Source organism: Nicotiana tomentosiformis, chromosome 12 (genome assembly GCF_000390325.3).
Source record: "Nicotiana tomentosiformis chromosome 12, ASM39032v3, whole genome shotgun sequence".
Taxonomy (NCBI): domain Eukaryota; kingdom Viridiplantae; phylum Streptophyta; class Magnoliopsida; order Solanales; family Solanaceae; genus Nicotiana; species Nicotiana tomentosiformis.
Window position 1 is genome coordinate 26,147,317 of NC_090823.1, and position 23,808 is coordinate 26,171,124.

Sequence of the window (23,808 nt, forward strand, 5' to 3'; positions counted from 1 at the left end):
CGGTCATCCACAGATAGGTAAATAACTCTCCAAAAGTCCTCAATGGACAAACCATATCATATACTATTAGATATCTGACTTTGGCCATACCTTCATAGTCCGCAACCAAGGAACAATCTACCTCTGAGACTCTCAGTCTCTAAACCACAAGAGTACAAAAGAATCACCAGATTTGATCCCATCTCCACCACTCAAGTGACTGACACATCCTTCATACATAATCATTCTACGAGAAATATTTCCACAATTCTTCCGTTCCATATAGCAAAATCCGAACATCAGTAGTCGATCAATCAAGCGAGTACCGCAATACCAATGAAACATCTTTAAGTGAAAACACAAGGATGCGCAGTATTCTCAGGTGATACCATATAGTGCCAACATTCTTCTAAATATCTGGAATTGTCAATGCCGTTTATAACTCATGACCTCCCTTTTGAAACCGAATCGTATACTTGCACATGCAAATCTCAACCTCACATGACACACTAACTCTATCAGGTCATCATGTGAAAATACGCGAACCTCATTAACAACTCTGAATCACAAGCAAAATACATACTCAAATAGCTAGAAACCTTCCACTTGATCCCATTTAGGAGAAAATCGCAATGCACAACAAAATCCTCATGTTATAAAAAATATCCATCCCAAGTCATGGTAGAAATTATCGAGAACTCTACGAAATCCATTTGCACATAACCAAGCCATCAAAATTGAATCTCTCTAACTTAACCAAGTCACACAGGTCGCCAAACCCAAGAGTATTACCACAAAACACATGAAAAGCCTCGACACATCGTAAGAACCAAAAGAACCGAGCATACCATTACTATATTGATCCAACCTACTACCAAGCCGTCTTATTTCCTCCAAGTTTCTTCTAAATTGCCTTTAAGTTAGCACTTCTCTTTGCTAGCACACTACGACCCTTAACTCAATGCTCACCACGAGAGATCCTAGCATAAAACCATATCACCCTAAGTCCAATAAGCCATTGTATTCCCATTTAAACACTCAAAATACCGCACCTGAGATACCCACTAATAAGAGACCTTACGTGAATCTAAAACCATTTCCTTTACCTCCCTGATACTGAAATGAATCCATAATGATATAAAAAAATCACGAGTCTCGACACCATCCAATGTAAATCTCAGATTCTAGCCATATACAATACCGAAAAATTCTCAATTGCCACATAAGAAGCTTGAACCCATTAGAACTTCTCGAGAGTCATCCACCCTATTCAAATCTCAAATGTACCGCCCAAGTGAGCCGAATGACATGTGCTCCATTAGAACACCAACACCCCAAGAAGTAAACCCACCTTAATGCAACCGAGTGAATCCTTTTTCTTAGTACATTACATCCATCACGAACAACAACCCTAGACAAATTTCCAAGATTTTCATATATCCATAAGGTGTAATACATCAAGCATCCAGAAATTCCTTACTCAAGTCATCCTTAAAACCAACCTCTACAAGTCATAACCGATCCACAAGTATGCCTCAGACCGAAACCAATATAACGCATAACCATGCAATCAAATCACCGATGGTAGACCCCCCCTCCCCACTTGGCTCAAAGACATAGAACAAAATATTCGATAACTTACAATACCCACACTCTATTATTGCCACAATCCCGCAGTGTGATTCAACTAAATCCTTCACAAGATCATGCAACACAAATCATATAATACCTCAAATCATCTGCTAATCTCGCACATCCTCGTGACGGTCAAGTCGACTTTATCAACCGATCCAAACTCAAACTGCAACACATATAACCCAATGATAAAAGAAACTCTCCACACAATATCAAAAAGATCACACATCCGTTAACCACCCCCGCAGGAGATAACCCACATGCTTAGCCTCAAAGTGGCATCTCTCTATACATTTTCATGTCCATGACCACTATGCAAACACTGCATCTTCTCGAGTTTGAACTCGTCAACAAGACATGAGAATCCACTTTGTTCCGCAAATGAACAATATGAAAGAATCCCTCAAAACACTCATAACTCAAGGCTGTATAACACATCCACAAGAATCGAGCATTCACAATCCTTTCACATCCCATGCAAAATCTTCTTGTCATATCAAAAACCATCTGAACATATCTTGCAGTCATAACATAATTATCATATAGTCATCCAACCACTCATTGAGCCACCAGTCCCGCTCATGGGGACACAACCGAACATATAAGTCCAAAAACACACGCTCACACAACTGGAACCAAAGAGCCCAAGCTACGGTCAAAATCCGGTCTCAAGTCCCCCAGACTGACCCGCCATCAAAACACAAAAAAACACATCTTGCACCTCCTCCATGGAAATCATAAGTCGTCAGTGCGCAACTGATATGGAGCGCTCACATATGCATCCGAGTGAGTGGAAGGAATACAAAGCGATACACGCTTCAGGCTGAATCAATGTCGCAAGATAAGGAATGAAATATGGGAAGTTTATACTAGATGCCTTGTAGCCTCTCGAAGATAGGTATGGATGCCATCGTACCGATCCGCAAGACTCTACCAGACACTTGCTCATGACTCGTATAACCTATGAATCTAGAGATTTGATACCAACTTGCCACAACCCAAAATCCAATATGTCGTGATGGCACCTAACCCAACCCGCTAGGTAAGCCAAATATCAATAGAAAATAACATAATGATAATGATAAAAGTCAAAAATGAAATAACTAGATTTTTATACAACTCCCCAATGGCTGGTAGTACAAGTCATAAGCCACTAAGACTTAGATTTACAAAACTGAAATGAAATAAATACAACATATGTTTGAAATGTACATGAACATAATTCGAATCTAAAGCTACCAAGGACAAGTGATAGCCATAACTAGAATGCAGGTACATCTTCAATGTCATCCCTCACCATACACAACAACATCAATACCAAGATCTGCACGCAACGTGCAGAAGTGTAGTATGAGTACAACCGACCCCATGTACTCAATAAATTTCCTAAATAACCTCGGTGAGGTAAAAAAAGCAAGAACTATAAATAATACTCACTATAACCTGTGCAGTTCAAATTTCAACAAGTATAGAACAAATATATGATCAAATCAGGAAATCTCGGGTAAAACCACTTTGATACTCACAATTCTTTATTTTAAAGTGTTCTGCTCAATCAACAATTCAGCATATAAGAAAGATATGCAAGTAAAATCAGGTAGACAGTTAATGAAATTGCAAGTAAAGATGAAATACAATAACCAAATATTAGTCTGTTGTGGCGTGCAACCCGATCCAATAACAATGACCAGCTATCCAGAGTTTACATCAACTAGAAACCCATTGGTTTCTCACAATCCGCGTGTACACCATCAAGAGAGAAATATGATAGGGTGACCATAGTGGGACGGATCCTTAGATACACGCAAGCACGACCAATTCAACGTGCTATCAGCCCGGCGTAGTCACAAGTTCAATATAATAATCTGCTCGGCGTGGTCACAGGCTCATTGTGATGGATCCACCCGGCGTGATCATATGCTATATCACAATCCGCCCGACGTGGTCACGACATAACAACACAATCCACCCGACATGGTCACAGGCATAACAATACAATCCGCTCGGTATGGTCATATATATAACAACACAATTCGCCCGTTATGGTCATGGTCACATGCATAACAATACAATCTGCCCGGCGCGGTCACATACATCCGGTCCAATCAAATCACACAGGAGCAAAGAAATAAGAATACATGTATGTGATGAATGGATAACAAATCTCATACTCCTGGAGTGGTAGAAATGACATGCAAAAGTGTAGGTATGTGCAAATTGTGTTATCATAGCACAAATCAACAATTTCATCATAGAATAGCATTTAACAAGTTCATTCGGGGATTAAACCTCTATGTATCCTCAAACATGGCTCAAATAGTTCACACAATGTTACAAATATGAGAAACATCATATCGTAAATCTTAATAGTCAATTCTAGGATTATCATAGCCTAAACACAACCGGGCATGGATAAATACCCCTCGATGTAAGCACATGGGTTCAAACCACACGCATGCGTGCACCCATAAAATGTAGGCATCACAAATAATCCAGGCAACTAGTGCCTCGATCAAGTTTAGATAAGATACTTACTTCAAACAAGCCAAAACAATACCGAACAAGCCAAAAAATACTCTAAAAATATCATCCCGCGTGTATCAACCTTTGAGCGGCTCGAAATTAGTCAAAAGTAACTCAAAAATATCAAATAATGCAAACGGAAACAATCCCAAATGATAAAGATCGAATCTTTAATCAATAACTCAAAATCAAATAAAAAGTCAAACATCTGACAAAACTTACAAAATCCGACAACCCACTCAATTACGAGTCAAACCATATTAATTTCACTCAATTCCGACTCTGAAACAATGTTCAAAACGCAAAAATTCACTTTAGGAAAGTTTAGACAAAAACCCTCAATTTCTCTTTTGAAATCATCAATTAAATGGCGAAAACGAAGATGGTATCACGAAATATAATCAAAACCAAGTATAAAACACTTACCCCAATCCATGTGGTGAAAGTTACTTCCAAAATAGCTAGAATCCGAGGTTCTCAACTCAAAATATGACCAAATGAACAAACCCTTGATATTTATGCTTATGCTCAGAACTTCAGCATTTGCGGACAAAATGCTGCACTTGCGGCCTCTCATTTGCGAGATAAAATGTTGCATCTGCGACTACAACTTAAAGAACCAAGACCGCACCTACGACTTCGCAGAAGCGTATACACCACCGCCAAAGTGGACACCCAACTCACGCACATTCTCGTAGAAGCGATCTAGTCCCCGCAGAAGTGCTTACGCATCTGTGCTTATTCCTCTGCATAAGAGGAACTCACCAAGACACATCTTATTCGCAGAAGCGAGAATTCCACCGCATAAACGCGTCCGCACCTGCAGCCAAATATGCACAGGTGCGAAGAACCAGCACCAAAATTGCCAACATGGCCGAAATAATCTGAAACTCGTCTGAAACACACTCGAGCCCCCGTCCAAACATGACAACAAGTCACATAACATAACACAGACCTACTCGCATCCTCAAATCACACATAACAACATCAAAACCACGAATCACACCTCCAATCAAACTTAATGAACTTTCAACTTCCAAAACTCGTGTCGAACCATATCAAATCAACTCGGAATGACCTCAAATTTTGCGCACAAGTCCCAAATGACATAACGAAGCTATTCCATCCCCGAAACAACAATCTGAACCTGATATTAACAAAGTCAACTCTCGATCAAACTTATAAACTATCCAAACCTTCAAATTTTCAACTTTCGCCAAATAGTGCCGAAACCTTCTAGAAACATCCAAAATGCAAATCCGGGCATATGCCCAAGTCCAAAATCACTATCCAGACCTAACGAAACCATCAAAACTTTGATCCGAGGTCAAATACTCAAAAGTCAAACTTGGTCAACTTTCCAACTTAAAGCTTCATAGTTGAGAGTCATTCTTCCAAATCAAATCCGAATCACCTGAAAACCAAAACCGACAGTTCACACGAGTCATAATACATCATATAGAGCTACTCAAGATTTCAAATAACTGAACGGAATGTAAAAGCTCAAAGCGACAGGTCTGGTAGTTACATAAGATTGGAATGCATTTGTCTCCGAGATATCAAATAAAGTTTTCATTATGGGGAGTATAATGCGCGCAATACACTTTTTCTCTCAACCAATATTTTGTCCCAATTGGGTTTTCTTGGTAAGGTTTTTAATGAGGCAACACTCAATGCGTATTACAAGAGGTGTGCACTCTTTTTCCTTCACTAGACTTTTTTCCACCAAGTTTTTTATAATAAGGTTTTAACGAGACACATTATATATGGACATCTAAGGGAGAATGTTATAGATCAATGTATATGAATGTCACTTTCAATGTATGTAGATGCTTTGTTTGTAATTGTCTTTGGCAAATTCAATATCAAATGAATGAGTTTATTAATACATGTAATTTGAAAAGAGATTGTAACCTATAGGTAGAATGTTATTCTCCTGTGAAAGATCGACAAGAAACACCTCCCCTCCTTCTCTCTCATCTCTTGTCTACTCTAGTTTAATATTGTTCTATTTTCCTTTTATTTTATAACCCAACTTACATTTTTTCTGAAACATAATTTTTCCTACTCTTGCATCGGTACGATGGAGACTTGTTATTTCATACAAACACTTGCAGTTTTTTTTAATAATATTATATTTGAATTCTATTAATTTATTCACTGAATTGTTAGTTCTGCACTACTCAAGATCGTATTACTTCGTTACTGATTTTTCTTTGTTGGCTTATTCACTATCATCATTAATAAATTAAGGAAGAGGGAGGAAAATTATGCATTTATCATTTATGCTACACAACAAAATAGAAAGCGACAGAAATTATAAAGAACAAGCGACAAATTTGAGATCATATTGTAAGACCAGGCCATAATTATTTTACCACAAAATATCTTTGTAGACATTCTTATTAAAAGAATTGTTTATTTTTTAAATACAATTTTTTTATATATTATAAACTCGATGAGAACACTAAAAAATACAAATATATAGCGTACAACAGGAATTTTCACTTTCCTTCCTCGTAAATGAATAAACAATGGGTAAATGTTAAATGGGCGGTTTAATGGGTCGGATGATCCGAATCCATCTACTCAAATCAGGGCGAAAAATCATAATTCTGTGGCGGGACAGAATAAGCGCGCTCTCAGTAAAAATTCAAAAAATTCGCATTTATTCACACTTCATTGTTTAGCTTCTCTCACAAGTCACAATTTTCTTAGCCCAACCCCCATAAATCATCCATAGCCAAACACAACTCTCGTTTCACAACTACGAAGAACTTCACTAATTATCAGGGCAATAAAAAATGGCAGATATTTCACATCTTGAAAAAATGGGAAGAGAGCTCAAGTGTCCCATCTGGTACAGTTAACTCAGGAACTATTAGGGTTCTTTCTTTTTAATTTTTTCTGGGCATTTTATTAATATTTTATAATCTTAATATTTCCTTTTCGTTTTGCTTGTTCGCAGCTTGAGTCTGTTGAATTCGGCTGTTTCACTTACATGCAATCATGTATTTTGCAAGTATGTAATGTGTATAAAAAATGTTTATATATGCAAATATGCTGTTTTCTAGTCGAAATTGAATTTTTTTTTGGCAGTTTATGTATTCAGACTACTATGAAATCAGGGTCCAATTGTCCAGTGTGCAAAGTTCCTTTTCATCGCAGAGGTTTGTGCCCTTTTGTTATTCTTATACCAAGTTTTATATGTTGCGTTTGTATTTGTTAAAGCATAGGCGGATCTAGGATTTGAACTGAGTGGTTCAGGATCGTAGGACATTGACCTCAAGTGTTAATAATCGAGTTCAAAATTTAATATTTATACATATTTTTGTGAATTCCTTAACACATACATTGTGTCTAGGCCGAAACTATTGGTTTCAGTTGAACCTGTAGCTTACACTGTGGATCCTGCCCTGTGCTAAAGTATTTCCCTTAGGATCAATAATAGAGCTAATAAAATGGTTTGTGGAATTATGGTTTTAATTACTCATATAAACATGATGCTCAAACATTGAAGTCTTTGAATTTTGCTTCAGTCGTTATTGCGGCGACTGTATATGCAATTGGCCTAAAAGTTATACCAGGAATAATTTGATGGCATCGCTAACTTAAGTTTAATGACATGATGAGTGGCTAAAATATGTTTTACCACTTCAAATTATATCAATGTTAAGGTGCTAGCCATGAGGCTCCATCAAGTGCTGCTACTTTTATCCTAAAAACATTTTAATTTAGTGCATAATGTGTGAGTAACAAGCCAGTTTCCCTGTTTTGCATATTCTTTCATGATTCCCCTGTGCTCTTGGAGTCATTATGGCTCTACTTGTTAGAACTAACATGTTTAGTTACACAAAACTTAAGTCAGTTAAAATTCGCTTTAACAAAGTAATGTTCTCATTGCTGCTTTTATTATGTAGGTTATTAATAACTCTGTTATTTCTCTTTATGTAACTTCTAATTTATTGGTGTTATAGAAATCCGACCTGCTCTGCACATGGATAATTTGGTGAACATCTATAAGAACATGGAAGTTGCTTCAGGAGTCAATATATTTGTTACTCAAACCAATTCTACATCCATATTACCAGGTAATATTCCATCAATTCTGCTTTTGCATTGCATGTACAAATGCACCTACCGTTATCATAGCATTTGTTTAACAAGGACTTTTTGGGATGGATAGTTTGGGGCGCTAATGCATGCTTGGACAAATGTCTTACATGTGTTAAACTTGCATGTTTTTGTTTTATCTACCTTGTTTCCAATCAAAACAAGTGACCTTTAATATGTTTAGTTGGTTTTTATCAAGTTAGGTTTAATATTGTTAACACTCAACCTCACCAAAGAAATCATATTTATAAATTTCCTGTAGAGCATTATATGGTATGGATGCCAGTAACTCTTGTTTGCATCTGATATTCATTCTTTAGTCCTGAACGTAATCCAAATAATCCATTTTGATGTGTATTATGGTTCTGAAGAAATTACTTTGATTCGACCAATTTAGAAGTATTTATTATCATTTCAGTAAATAATTTAGGTTTGAGCATCTTTATCTCATATGCAGGTGAAGAAAACCAATCTAATGGCAAACAATCTTGTGGATTCCAAGATGAAGGTAAAATTATAACAGAGGTTCCAGCTACAGATAATCAGAAAAGAAAAAGAGGGAAAGGATCAAAAAAATCTTCAGAGTGCAACAAAAAGAATTCTGGATCAAATCTTATTAGACCCTCCTTTCCAACAAAGAAGAGAGTGCAGGTGCCACAATATCCACCTTCAGAGACTCCGCCACCTACAAAGTTGGTTGGTGGGAATGGTAAATCCGTCACCAATGAAGCTCAGAAACCTTTGCTGATTGAGAAAGACAGGTCCATTCTAAACAAAAAAGGAGAACCAATACTATCTCCATTCTTCTGGCTGAGAGAAGAAGAGGATGTAGAAAGGTCAAGTCAGCAAACAGATGGAGACATTATCATGGATACACCTCCACTTATTCCATGCTTCAGTGATATAAAGGACATGGATGATGAGGTCCACTGTGAAATATCTCCAAAAGTAAGTAACATGATATCCAATTTATACCAAGAAACAACTGCTTCAGCTCCAGAATAAAGTGTACCCTTAAATAGAAAATTGATAAGATTGGATTGTTTGGTCTGATCTAAATGCCAGATAAGCTTTAACATTACACTCTGATTTATCCCGTTGGATGAGAGAGAGGAATGCTTCCTAGTCTACTTTTTTTTTAGGTATTTCTTTTTTCAGCTTCCTTACAGTACATAAAAATGTATATAGAAACCTCAAGTTTTTGGATATCCTCCTTTCTTACCCTTCAACTTAGCTTTTGTGTTTTGTGATCCGGAGTCGAGCTTAATGATGATCTTGTTCATGTTCACACTTTCTGTGTATTTATTGAAGAAGTTTCATTAGTTTTCCCACTTTCTTGCTATGCAGAGTGGAACTCATAATGCAGCAAATGGAGTAGATCTTTTTGACAGTGAGATGTTCGACTGGACACAGAGAGCTTGCTCTCCTGAACTTTGTTCGAGCCCCTACAAGACGAAGGTATTTCTTTGTGGTACATTAATGCCAAGGGAGTCAGAACTGTTTTCCTCTTTCTCATTCTCTAAACTTGTTTAGTTTCTAATTTATTTCTCTTTTGCTGGTTTAGATTAAAGATACTGAGTGTGCTGCAGCTCATGAGAAGACTCGAGCACCCTCACTAAAAAGGCATAGTGTGGAATCAGCAACTCAGGACAGAACAGCTGTGGTAAATGAAGAGGGTACTGATAAAGAACAACTGAAGTCGCACTCTTTATTTCCTCTTGAAAATGAAATCACTGGTACCAAAGGTGTCGTTTGCAAGTCTAGCAAGAATAAGGCACTTAGATGCAATAAGAAGAAACAAGGCAAGAAAATAATTGGTGAAGTATCAGAAGTCCATAATAACTTACAAAAAGCAGCTGAACAAACTATGAAGAACAATCAGGAAGATGCCTATGCACTTAACTCAAAGAAGAAAGATTTGAAAAACAAGAAAAAGGGTAGTTCCGCTACAAATGTCATAGGGTCAACAATAGAAGACAGTTCCACTTCATGTCGTGCTAAAAGACTCCGCAAGAGCAGTCAGTCCAAGTCCTTTGATTTGTCTACTCTTGGGGATCAGGAAAAACACAGTGAAGGAAGCTTTGAGACACTTGACTTGAAGACATGTCATAAATGGAACCAGGGATCTATGGGTGAACAAAATAAAATTCGTTCTAGACCAAAGAGCAGACAGAGAACTGCTAAAGATAACATTACACAAACCCAAGATGAAGTTTTGCATTTGGAATCAGCAAATAGATTGCTTCCCATGGATAATGATGGGGAAGCTACTCCTTCTGGTACACTAATGAAGAAACGTGAGCTTGAGTGTGATGACAAGCTTCATGGTAAGAAAAAGGTGAAGTTTTCTGAAGATGAGCAGCTTGCTGACAAGGAAAATATTACACTTGAAAAGATTCAGAAGAGAGTGCATAAATCATTGGAAACAGAGAAATCTGTTTTGGACGTGAATGGATTGGTTTTGCGGAAGTGTGAGGCAAGCCGCAACAAGATCCAGTGTGCTTTCTGCCGTTCAGCAGAGGAATCTGAGGTATAAGTCATTGATTGTGTTTCTCTTTTCTGGTTCCTCCTATTTATTCTTGGAATTGTTTGCCTCTTGACTTTGTATATTGATTATATACTTCTTTTTTTCATAACCAAATCTCAGGTTTCAGGAGTCATGATAAGCTACCTTAATGGAAAGCCTGTCAAAGAAGATGTCAATGGAGTATCTGGTGTTATACATGTGCATAAGCATTGTGCAGAATGGTAATAGTCCTCTCTTTATAATTCCTTCATATAAAAGTGGTATAGTAACTCATAAATAATCTCTAATGCATCAGAAAATTCTTGGTTTTCTAGATAATTTCATCACCAGTGTCACAAATGTCAAGTTTAAGGAAGTGTATTTTTCTTATTTAAGATAAAACAGAAGTGTATATTTCTTATCTACATCTATTGTGTTCAATGTATATCAATTTATTATCGAAACTTTTCTTCATTTGTGCATTAAATCATTCTAGACTCGTTGAATCTGTTTCAAGTCAAATCGTTTCTAGTGTGAAAAACAGAAATGCACATCTACAGGGCCCCTAATGTATATTTTGAAGAAGATGATGCGGTCAACCTTGAAGCTGAGCTGAAGAGGAGTCGGAGGATTACTTGTTTTTTCTGTGGAGTAAAAGGGGCAGCTCTTGGGTGTTATGAGACGAGTTGTCGTAAAAGCTTTCATGTTCCTTGTGCCAAGCTGACGCCAGAGTGTCGATGGGATTATGTACGTCTTAAATACGTTCCCTCAGACCTATATTTCATAAAAAAATCAGCATCACTTACTTTATTTTCCTTGTTTCAGGATAACTTTGTTATGTTATGCCCTTTGCATGCCAACTCTAAGCTGCCATGCGAGGCCCCTGGAAAACAGTCCAGGATTAAAGAAAGTATCAAAAGGTTGGATCAACAGATTCTTAGAATTGTTAGCTAAAAAATTTAGATTTTGGCTCAAAGTTCTAATTCCCCTTCTCATTGTCTTTAATCTGCAGAAGTTCTAATATCCACCAGTCTAAAGTCTCAGCAACACCTGATAATACTGCTACTTCGCAGTGGAAGTCTCAGAAGAAGAATAAGAGCTTGGTGCTCTGTTCTTCAGCTCTAACTGCTGATGAAAAAGTGAGTAAACAGAATAATATTTGCAGATGATATTTGTTTGAGATAAATGAGGTTCATTAACTGGTTAACTTAAATTTTCTCCTTACAGGGTCTTGTTTCTTCATTAAAGAGGTTGTCTGGAGTGACAGTAGTCAAGAACTGGGACCTAAGTGTCACCCATGTTATTGCTTCTACAGATGAGAAAGGGACATGCCGAAGAACTCTCAAATACTTGATGGGTGTCTTGGTTGGGAAATGGATATTGAGCATTGACTGTCAGTAACCTTGTTTTCATAACTGTAAATGAATATGTTGAGTTACAAATGTGTTTTCTCTACAGCCTGAGTTTAGCTTCTGTTTGGTCCATCTTGATGTTTGGTTTTTATACTTGCAGGGATTACTGCTTGCTTGGAAGCCACAGAATTTGTCGATGAGCAGCAATACGAGATTAAACTAGATGCTCACGGCATTGCGGATGGCCCTAAGCTTGGAAGATTGCGAATATTAAACAAGGTTACATCTTTCTTTCAGATTTATCATTAATAACAAACTAATCTGGTCCATTTCATTTCCTGGGGTATGGTGGCAGTTTAGAGCAATGTTTAAGTCCTTTTGTGGATAAAGCACTCTTTTAGGTTCTATGTATTCCCATTCCAGAAAGAGAATGGAACTTCAACTAGAATGTTTATAGCGTTAAGAATGTCATTTTAATTCCTTGACCCCCCCCTCCCCCCCTCAATTTCTGGACATCATTGATGTCAGATTCTGGAAGGATGAACTTAAATCTCAACCTTCACTTCCCTCTGTTCTACTGGTTGCTTATGGAGTAGGTCTCACTGCATTTTCATCTTCTGCTGGCTGTACTTACAAATTTCCTGCTTTAGCTAAGATAATCTTTAGGATGGACATTTCATCATTTGCATTAAAATCCTCTTATGTATTCTTTAAATGCCAAAATTCCTGTTTTGCAGCAACCTAAGCTTTTCAATGGATACGAGTTTTTTTTTGTGGGCGACTTTTCACCTTCCTACAAGAGCTATCTACATGACCTTGTTATTGCTGCTGGAGGAATTGTCCTCAACAGGAAGCCTGTAACAGTGAATCAGGAAGTTCCTTCACCTGGATGCCTTCCACCTTTTGTAATTTATAGTCACGAGCAACTTGATAAGTCTGAAGTAACAGAAAAAAAGCGATCTGATGCAGAAGCTTTGGCTAGTTCCACCGGAGCTGTAGTGGCCAGCAGCACTTGGATTCTGAACTGCATTGCTGGCTCCAAGTTGCTGGAGCTGGAATAGTATTAAAATTTCTAGCTAAAACTTTAACATCATTCAGCACTGCAGGCAAGACTTAGCCTTTTTATCTCTAGTTTTGTAAAGCATCAGTCTGTAAAGTTTATCTCATCATTCAGTCACTTGGTACTCCAAACATCTTGATGAATAAGTTAAAGATTCAATTAAATTTCAGTTTGGTTTGCCCATTCTATAGTTTGAAAGGTGTGTTCAAATCTGCAGATAAGAGGAACTTAAAATTGCAGAATCTATCATGCTGTCTCCCTGACCCCCTACTCCTTTAAAAAGTAGACTCCTCTCTTCATTATAATTCCATAACATCACTTCAAGGTCTTGTAAGATGAATTATAATGCAAGTTATGACAGTGAGGTCGGATTATTGATGTCATTAGCACTAATATAAAACTGAAAGACATAATAGGTTACCTGTAAATTACATATGAAAAAAGCAACATCACAGTTATTTTCCTATTACATACCATATACTTGACTCATTACATTAACTCCATAGCAGAGAAGAATGTGCTATCTTTTCTCCATTTCAGTACATTTGTGGAACACCATGATTGTGGGCCGTGTTAAAGATAACCTGACTAAGTTGAAGACCATCTTTTCTCCTTTGTGTTTGGCTTGTTTCTAAGTTAGCATATCTTCTATGCAAGAACTATAGGCTTGCAAGCACTAATCTCTGCTTTTGGTTTGACACATTCCCCTTCCTTTTGACCATGTTTTGCAACTTGCATTTCAAAGCATTCAAACATATGCTCTAATTCAACAATTTCTTCTTGGATATCTGCCGATGGCACACTTTCTGAGGCAATTCGTTCTTTAAAGCTGTGGATTCGGGCAAGTCCAGCTCCAACTTTTGCTGTCATTTCCTCCATGGTTGCATGCATCGCCATGTTTTCCGCTTGTGCATCCTTCCATTTCCTCTTAATGGATCTATAACCATCCAACGACTTTAGTAGTTGCTCTGAAAGTGCCTTATTTCTCTCTTGGAGGGCAATGTTTCCTTGCGTTTCTCCTCCACCACTGCTACTATACCTCCTTTCTTTTTGCTCGGTGGCACATCCGTGTAACCTTTCCACTAAACTCTCATTTTGTTCTTTTAGATCATTGATGAGGTCCTCCATTTCATTCAACTCGTGGACCTTTTTCGACAGCTCTGATGCCATAATCTCTTTTTCTTTCCCTAAGCTTGAACACATGGCCTCAAGGCTCTTTCGTGCTACCAAGCTCGCGTTTAGCTGCTTCCGTAGTTTTTCTTTCTCATCAATCATCGGCTCATGGTGTTTCTTATCTATTGGAACATGACTAGTAACCTTAAGATCCGTATTACATCGACTTAATTCAGCTTCTGATGATGACTTGTTACCAAATGATTGACATTTTTGAATTCTTGTCCTAACATTATCAAGAATGGCCATCATGGTTGCCACCCTCAACATTCTCCGGCCATCGTTCTTCTCTTTGTTACAAGCATTTTTGTGCTCTTGAGTCAACTTTAACAATAACTTTATGTTGGCTGCAACCCCTGAAAATACACAAAATCCGAAAAAATTAAATTAAAAAAAAACGACTATCTCATAAAACTTTGATCAATAAATACAATGCTGCAATAGTTGAGTACAAAAAAATTGTAAAAATAAAAAGAAATTGTTGCAGCTTGGTGCACAAAGTATAAAAATTCAAGATAAAAGTCCTAACGTTAAAAAAACCATACTTCCTCTTCACTGAATCTTATGGAAAAAAGGGCAGCCCGGTGACATTCAAGCAGGGAAAGGCCGCACCCAAAGGGGTGTGATATAGACAACCTATTCTAATGCAAATATTAGTTGCTGCTTACACGATTCAAACCCATGGCCTATGGATCATACGGAGACAACTTTATCGTTGATGGGTCATTGAATTGAATCTTATGATCACCCATAAATACTTTTTAAAAGGTCAAGAACAACAAAGAAACCAAACAGGAGCAAGAAAAGAAAAAAAAGGAAAGTCATTACCTTCTAAAGCTGAATCATCATAGAATTGTTCTGATGGTAAATTAGCAACTAAATCAGGAGACGAATTTACGCGAAATCTACTCATGATTAATAACTCAAGAAAATGTAGAGAAAATTCTTCGAGAATGATAGAGGAGGAATGAGGTATATGGAAAATTATAACGAAGGCAATGCTGAATTTAGAAGAAAAGGGTACTTTCTAAACTATTTTTTCTTTCTTTTTGAGGGGTCAGATTGTACTAATTAGATATTAAAAAAAATTGATATGATTTTGAGAGATCCAAAAAAGAGAGTTTGCTTTGCAAACCCTCTTTCTGTTTCTCTTCTTTTCCTTCTATTCTCTCATTATTATCTGAGAAGTTTTATAACTTTATTAAGCACTTTGAGAAAAAAACAAAAAAGGAATTATTTTCAAGTTGTCTTATTCCTCTATTTTTTTTATAATATTCAATGTTTTTGTTGGATGTTAGCTCATCAGATAGATTGGTTGGCTCATGGCAGTTATTTTTGCGCAATTATTGGCAATTAATTGACTTATTGATTGGCTGATAGCTGTTATTGACTTTTTTAGACAGAACAGTTGGCTTCATGTGATGAGTTCATACCTATTCACTTATTAATATGCTCATTTGCCCATAGTTTTTATAATGCATATGTGTGTGATATCGTGTATAGCGTATTTCATAGAAAATAGGACAAATTACAGCAATACTCTATCTAGAATGCAAAACTATGTAAACGTCCTATAACTTGGAATGCACTTTGTTCACACACACACACACACACATATATATATATATAATTTTCCTAAAACCACCCGTGAGTAGAGGCGGATTTAGAATTTCTAAAATGTGGGTGCACCACTAAAAAAACGAGAAGAAAGTACTAAATATGAATAGTTCCATGTTACTTTGGATAAATAAGCCAGCATTCAACCAAGTGCACAATTAAACCTTTTTGGAGCATAAGAACCAACAAATAATATTTTTTTTACGAAATATATACATAAATGACCTAATTTGACAAAAAGATCATATGTTCACGTGCACCGTAAACATGGCCTAAATCCGCCCCTGCTCATGAGTAAATGTCCAGCATTAGAGTGGCTCACATTGGTTGAAAAAATTACTGGGATAAATTATTTGTTCATGAGTTAACTTTTGATGTTAACTTATGTTCAAGATACGCTTTTTCAATATGATATCAAAGCTAGATCCATCATTATTTTTGGTTTACTCAATATTAAGTTCCATGTCACGTTCTCCACACTTTAAATGTTCGCCCTGCATGAGTGTTAAAGTATTTCATGTTAGTGAAATTCTTAATTTTTTTTTTGGTAATAGGGAAAATTTGTAGCCGCTGCAACCTCTGTCACAATCTCTGCCCTTCGGTTGAGCACTTTGTGCGCACTAGGTAAACTTGTAATAACCTGAAAACAAAGAAATTCTTAAACTTAATGGAAGAATTTCTGATGAATTAGTGGCTGAGTCGGTACTGTTCTCTCCGTTTCCATCTAGTCGTCAGGATAAGGTTTTACATACCTATTAAAATTTTTTTGATAAGAAGAGTAGTTTGACTAATCTATCTCTTATTAATTCTTTGATTTTTGTCTACTTACATGCCCCTTAATTCTATAGCGATTAATGTTAAGAGTAAAGTTGGAAAAAACAATTAATTCTTTATTAATTTTATAAATGATAAATATTTGAGAACAATTATTTAGTATATGTGATAACTAAATAGGAGCGAAAGGAGCATAATTAGCTCACTATAAAATATCTATACTGTCCGATCCCTATGCATGGAAGAATTGAATCGAACTATACATAGTATCTGCACACTGCATTAAATGAGCCCATAAAGAAAGGGGTAGATGATCAAAGAGAGGATTTAATTATTTTCTTATCTGAAGATGAAGTCTTACATTTTACAGTTGACGCTTATTAAATTCCTCCTGTTCATAAATCATACATACTCCTATTCGCCTAAAAATTAGTAATAAATAAATTGCAGTACAAGAATCAAATAATCTAATCTTCGTTGCAAATTTGAATGTAGCTAAAACTCGTACATTGTACAAACTACTATAAAGCATAAATCGAGTATTGAAGTTACTTGAAAATTCACAGAGAATAATTACCTTGTTCTTAAATTAATTATTGTGCCATATTCGCCAAATGCGATAGATAGGGAATATGTTTTCTTTTTATTAGTCTAGATGTCTAGAGATGTTGATAATAGGAAATTTTACCACCTATAGCAAAGGTATGCACCCTATTTATTATAAATCAAAATTATTTTAAAATATTATTTTCTATAGCTACCTTTTATATTTTATAGCAAAATAAGTATTTATGGTATATACTACCATTGAGGCATGAAATAAAGCATGTAATACGCTATATGTTTTTTCTATTTCTTAGACAGCTGGACATACCTATTTTTAAGGTGATTGCCGTTACTGTATTCATGAATATATGACGCGAATCAGTGTTTTAAAAGGCGTGGGCGTAAGGCGAGGCGTTTTACATATGCCTCAGCGGGGCGTAAGCCCCATAGGTATTTAATTTTTAATATTTTATAAAATAATATAATGACAGTAAATATTTATAAACATGTAAAATTAAATAAAAATTGAAGAAAACTATATACATGTGTGCTCCATCCCCACAAAAAACTAATCAAAATAATCTATTATACGTTACTTACAAGCACAAGTAATTTGAATCTAAAAGAATAAAGTTTTCTATATGGAGGAACAAAAAGGATGATTAACTTGCAATTTGAACTTTGAATTTGCTGCTATGAAGAGGAATGTAGTTCTCTTTGTATTTGTAAAAAAAATTAAATATTCGTTGCTTTTGGGAGATATTAGCAGACTAGCGGACAAGATAAAAAATTAAAAAAATCATGAATTAGGGCTTAAATCAATAAAAATGGTCTTTACTTTTAAATTTAATACTTTTGAGTTCCCTTTTAAACCTTTTGAGTAATTACCAAATTGACTTTTGAGAATTTGGGTATTATATGAAGGACTAATTCAATAAATTTTGTTTTAATTTGAAAAAGTCTCTCGGGCTTACTCCTTACTAAAAAACGCACCTCGAACGCCCGAGCATACGCCCTGAACGCCCGGGCGTATGCCTCTTGAGACTTTCGCCCCACACCATTGCCCTGGGGCATTTTTTGTACGCCTCGCCCCGGAGCTCGCCCTAGAAACGCCTTTTAAAACAGAGGCGCGAATACATGCGCATACAACTGGACTGCCCTGATTTTAGGTATTTTTTACTGCTGTATTCATGAATATAGCAACGCGAATACATGTGAATACATACGCGTACAGGTGGACTGCCTGATTTTAGGCACTTTTTTCTGTTGTATTCATGAATACATGGCGCGAATACATGTGCGTATAGCTGGACGACCCTGATTTTAGGCGCTTTTTACTGTTGTATTCATGAATACAACAACGCGAATACATGTGAATACATGCGCGTACAACTGGACTGCCTGATTTTAGGCATTTTTTGCTGTTGTATTCATGAATACATGGCGCGAATACATGTGAATACATGCGCGTACATCTGGACTACCCTGATTTTTAGGCCTTTTTTGCTACCGTAACAACTGAATAGTAGCTATAGGAAGTAATTATGTATATGATAGTTATAGGAAGTTAATAGCCACTAAACAATAGTGGTTTCTGAAAATTCCTCTTGATAATATGAGTTTGAGCTTAAATGAAAAGTGAGAATTCCTAATTTATTTGGGACTATAGCGTAATAACTATGGTTATTCTTAGAATTGTTTTAAGGAAACAAATATTTATTAACCATGTCAAAATAGAGTTACATCCGGGAAATATCACTGTTATCTAAATGAGAAGCATCAAAACAAAGAATAAAAGTTAAACATGAAGGATAAGAATCCTAAATTACACGAATTGCATACGATAAAGCTACTCTAGCAAGAGAGTGATCCGCTTTATTAGCATCCCACCCAGTCCGGAAGGACAAATCATGAAATAAATTCTTCAAAGACAAACAATCCCCAATAATGATACTAAATTCAGACAAATTAGTTACAATTCAAAGAGCATTGAGTTGTTTACCCGTAAAACGGTATAATTAAATTTATTACGCGATTTATAGATAAATGAACTGATTTGATCCAAAAATAATAAATAAATAAGATTAGAAATAAGACTTAGCGGTTAAAATCAAAGAAAATGGCAAGCTCGGCTCCGGGAGTGATTCCTCCGAGGACAGAAATAAGAACAATGTAAGACCCCGTAAAATTTCGCCAAGGAATTTAAAATTTCGTGGTGCCGAGGTAGGATTATGTGTTTGAGGATTGTAGAAGCGGTACATACTTTTTGGTTTGAAGAATGCATTGAGGTGTTGGTGGGAAACTTTTGCTGAAGGGCCAATTATATGGTCAGATTCACGACCGCAGATCCATTCTGCGGGCCGTATACCCGTCGCAGAGTTGAGCAGAAAAACGGTTGAATTTTGAGGGTTGTTTCGTGGTCCATTGTGCGATCGCATACCTGTTTCGCGGTCCGCACTTCTGTCGCAGAGTTAGCATAAGGAATTTCATTGGGCGATTCTGCGGTCCACTCTGCGGCCGCATAAGTGGTCTGCGGACCGCAACCTTGTCGCAGACCGGTCCAGACTAGCACAGTTCTTGGCATTAGTTTTGCGGCCCATTTTGCGGACCGCATATCTGTTATGCGGTCCATTCTGTGACTGCAGACCTGAGTTCGGAGGGTCCATTTTTTTATTTTTATAACCCGATCTCATTTTGATAAATAGCCTTAGGGGCTCATTTTGAAGCAAATGTCTGATGATTTTAGAGAGAGGTAAGAGTATTTTAGAGAGAGAAGGAGGAAGCCTAGCATTCTAATCACCCATTCTTGCACCAATCTTCAAGAATCAATAAAGCCAATCACTAGATTATCATCTATCCGGGTAAGTTCTACTCCTAAGCTTTCATGCAAAAAGTTATGAGTTCAAGTATATCGTGGGGGTTGGAAATAGGCCATGCATGTGATAATAGGTTGTAGTATGTGGGATTAATGAACCATTTTGGTTAGTTTCTTGTTGAAATTGGTTGAGGGAGGAAGGTATTACCATTATAGAGCTTTATAGTATATTTTTCATACTAGGTGTTTGACAAAATTCCTAAGAGAGTTACACCATGTGAATCCTTCTAATTATTATCTGATTTTCGCCATCTTCCTGTAGATTGTTATTGCTAGAAGTGTTGGGACGTTGCAGTAACTTAAGGAAAGATCAAACAAGGTATGTTGGCTAAACTACTCTCTTAGAATTGAATTCCATGATGTTGCCATAAGTTTCAAGTATGGTTGGCTCAAGTTCCTTATTTCCATGTTCTGAGTTGTTCCCAATAAATTTGATTGTCCCGAGTAAGTAAAGTATCGAGAATTATGTATTCAAAATGTGTTCCAAATATTCCTATCACATTATGTTATCCTTCGGGAATGTGTTCAAGAATGATATGTGTATTAAAATGTTATGGCTTTGAGTCGTGTTTCAAATAAAAGTCCATTATGCTTAACTAGGAATGAATACCACATGCGTATAAAACTCCTATTGCTCATATGTGTACCTAAAGTCTTGATTTGAAATGCCTTATTGTTGATAATCTATAAGGATGCTTGAAAGTGAAAGAAATGGGTTAGAGATGTAAAGCGTGGCCACCGTGCCAATAATAAAAGTTATACTTGTGGCCAATAGTGCAAAGAAAATGAAATGATGTGAGAAAGGTTATGAAATGAGCCTTGATTCAACTGTTCCAAATTGACTTCGAAAATAGATTTACCTAAAAGCTTATGTACCCAAGTCATGCCCAAATATGGATGTTTTAACTAATGCTATGCTTTGTAAGTATTTCTAATGTGTTCTGAGCTCTTATATCTTCATGAGTTGAAATTGTGTATTGCCCTTTTTGGGGAAAAGTATTTCAAGAACAAATAATGTTTTACTCATTTATGATTTTAACTTGTGCCTCGATTGAAGGCTAAACTCTTCTTGTAGTATCGAAATTCCAGGATCCTTGCAAAACTCTATCATATGTAGTCGAACTTGAAACACTGTTGAGGTGGGATGTTCAAGCTTGTAAATTGATTCTCAAATTGCATAACGTGTCCGAACCCTCATGTGTTAAAGATTTTCTATTGTGACTTAAGTATGTTATACCCCTTTTTAGGAAGAAAACCTTGTATGATATTAATGTGATCAGATACTTATTTCTCATATGATGAAACCTTATGAACTCACCCTTACTAAGGCCAAAGGTACCAAATGGTTGATTGGAAGAGAACTCTTTGTACAAACTATTATCGTTTTGGGAATCTAAATAATGGTATTGTGATTACATCTCCACTCGCATACATTGGGGTGAGGCGGCAGAGCCGCTTTGTGTAGAATTATGATATTGTAATTACACCTCCACCCGCATATATTGGGGTGAGACGGTAATGCCGCTTTGTGTAGAATTGTGGTTTTGTGATTATACCTCCACCCAAATACATTGGGGTGAGGCGGTAGGGACGCTTTGTGTAGAGTCGTGGTATTGTGGTTACACCTCCACCCGCATACATTGGGGTGAGGCGGTAGGGCCGCTTTGTGTAAAGGTGGTTACAGAGGATCCCCGACTTAAAATTTATAAATGTTATTGGACGTTCTTAATAAATTTGCTTTGACTTTAACGGCTATCTAAGCCCTTTTATTGTTACCATGATTCATCATATTCATGTTGTATTTTCAAGTCCTTGAATAGGTGTTTTGGTTTTCATACTAGTACTCTTCGATATGTACTAACGTCTCTTTTGCTAGGGGAGCTGCACCTTTAATGGATGTAGGTGGTTCTACAGCGGGAGCCATTGACCAGTGATAGCGGTACCCTCTCTTCCCAGTTGACTTGGTGAGCCCCACTTCATTTCGGGGTCATGCATCTTTTGCTCTGTATGTATTATGTTTTGAGGTATAGTCGGAGCCTTATTGCCAGTACTATCATTGTACTCTTTTGTTTCTATTAGAGGCTCCGTAGACATAGTGTGGGTTGTGTATTGGTGTTGGGAAAGTCTAGTAATGTCGTATGTGTATTACATGTTCCACTTCAAACTATGAAAGTTTTTGTATTTTGAGACTTAAAAGAAAAATAGAGTAACTAATGGTAATGTAGTTGGGGTTATTTATGAAATCCTCTCAGTATTTAATTAATAGAATATATCTCCTTTTTATTCACGGGTGAGTTTGGATAGAAGAAAATCTAACAGGCTTGCTCGGACAAGTTATCTCAGTTGAGCGCCAGTCGTGCTCCCCGAGGTCGGGGCATGACAAACAATATAAAAGAACAAATAAAACTATCTTATCGAGCTTGAGAGTGGAATATAACATAAGTTTTACCAAGAATTGCGTGACTTACAATGGTTGTTAAGCCTACTATTTATACCTAGACCTAGGAAAATAAGATCCTAGGATCAAGCCCTTCTGAAATGATAATAAAGGCGGCCATTGATGAATATATAACTGCGGGCTATGAATGTAAATATTCTCTGCAACGGCTTCCCATTTAATGCCAGGAAATACTCTTCATTAAATGCTATCCGATAGCAAACATTTGATCTGCTCACGTTGATCGTGCTCCATTCAGGGAGATCTTTCTACCTGTCTCCGGTTCCACATGTCACGCTACCATTCGATCATTTAATATAAGCCAATTTTATCCTATACAGATAGTCCCCCTACTTTCTAGTGGCACATCTACGTGTTATTGGAAAGTTGGTGAAGATTCCTTTCTTGGCGGGAGATCTTCTAAAACCCTTCTGAACAGTCTCTGACACTTGAAAGGACGCATGTCTTCTCGCATTTAATATCCTGAACACATGTTGCCCCATGATTCAGCAATATTTTCGCCGATTCTCGAGGTAATCATGACCAAAATTTTGGCCGTGTACATCTTTACTTATACTCATCATTTTACCTCTTTCACTTCCAAAACTTTCATAAGTTTATCATCTTCCTTGCACTTGACCTCCTTCTGCTTTCATCCTTTTCCGATTCTCTTCAAAAAACTTCACCATTTTTTTACTATCATGGCTTTTTTACTGACTTTTTTGGAAATTCTGGTCTTTTCTTCGGTGGAGACCCGAAGAGAAACAAAGACGAAGAGGTTGATGTTGATGTTTATCCTCCCACAGTAAGCACCATCATACCCAAACATCTAAGCATCGTCAAAGACTTCCAAGAGAAGTTCCCCTACGCGTCTCCACGGACTTGGGCCGTTAGTAGGTATCCTTCCTCTATTCGCCCTTCCAATATTCCTGCTGTGAAGGAGGACTGAAACTGTCCAGACCTTAACATCATCTCTCCTGACTTGATAGAGCTAGTTACCTTCACAAAGGAAGGTTTTACGTATGTCTATACGTAACCCTTCACCTTGGGTCCATTTTCTTTGAGCGAGGAGATTGACCCTGTGATCTTGGAGTTCTGCCATAGGTGCCAGGTCTACTTGGCACAAGTGGGACCTTCTGTATGGGGAATGGTGGCTTGTCTACGCCAGTTGTGCATGAAAACTAGGAAAACACTAACCCTGACACATATGATGAATCA

The 23,808-nt window shown here is 36.9% G+C and overlaps 2 protein-coding genes across 2 annotated transcripts; one reads left to right on the top strand and one right to left on the bottom strand.

Moving 5' to 3' along the window:
• Positions 1–6,702: 6,702 nt before the first annotated feature.
• On the top strand, positions 6,703–13,358 carry LOC104100008 (protein BREAST CANCER SUSCEPTIBILITY 1 homolog). The gene is made up of 14 exons (XM_009607164.4): positions 6,703–6,997; positions 7,106–7,159; positions 7,237–7,307; positions 8,115–8,228; positions 8,708–9,198; positions 9,598–9,708; positions 9,815–10,780; positions 10,898–10,998; positions 11,317–11,503; positions 11,582–11,676; positions 11,769–11,895; positions 11,984–12,149; positions 12,269–12,387; positions 12,846–13,358. The coding sequence occupies exons 1-14, from the start codon at positions 6,942–6,944 to the stop codon at positions 13,167–13,169; spliced, it is 2,982 nt and encodes a 993-aa protein (XP_009605459.1). The 5' UTR covers positions 6,703–6,941; the 3' UTR covers positions 13,170–13,358.
• A 162-nt stretch (positions 13,359–13,520) lies between these two features.
• Positions 13,521–15,565, bottom strand: LOC104100009 (uncharacterized). The gene is made up of 2 exons (XM_009607165.4): positions 15,170–15,565; positions 13,521–14,697 (listed from the first exon to the last, which is right to left on the bottom strand). The coding sequence occupies exons 1-2, from the start codon at positions 15,252–15,254 to the stop codon at positions 13,817–13,819; spliced, it is 966 nt and encodes a 321-aa protein (XP_009605460.1). The 5' UTR covers positions 15,255–15,565; the 3' UTR covers positions 13,521–13,816.
• Positions 15,566–23,808: the final 8,243 nt, after the last annotated feature.

Coding starts and splice junctions, on each gene's coding strand:
- LOC104100009 (XM_009607165.4), bottom strand. CDS start 15,254: ATGAGTAGATTTCGCGTAAATTCGTCTCCTGATTTAGTTGCTAATTTA. Junction 14,698..15,169: donor TGATGATTCAGCTTTAGAAG/GTAATGACTTTC, acceptor GTGTATTTTCAG/GGGTTGCAGCCAACATAAAG.
- LOC104100008 (XM_009607164.4), top strand. CDS start 6,942: ATGGCAGATATTTCACATCTTGAAAAAATGGGAAGAGAGCTCAAGTGT. Junction 9,709..9,814: donor CGAGCCCCTACAAGACGAAG/GTATTTCTTTGT, acceptor TTGCTGGTTTAG/ATTAAAGATACTGAGTGTGC. Junction 12,388..12,845: donor GATTGCGAATATTAAACAAG/GTTACATCTTTC, acceptor CCTGTTTTGCAG/CAACCTAAGCTTTTCAATGG.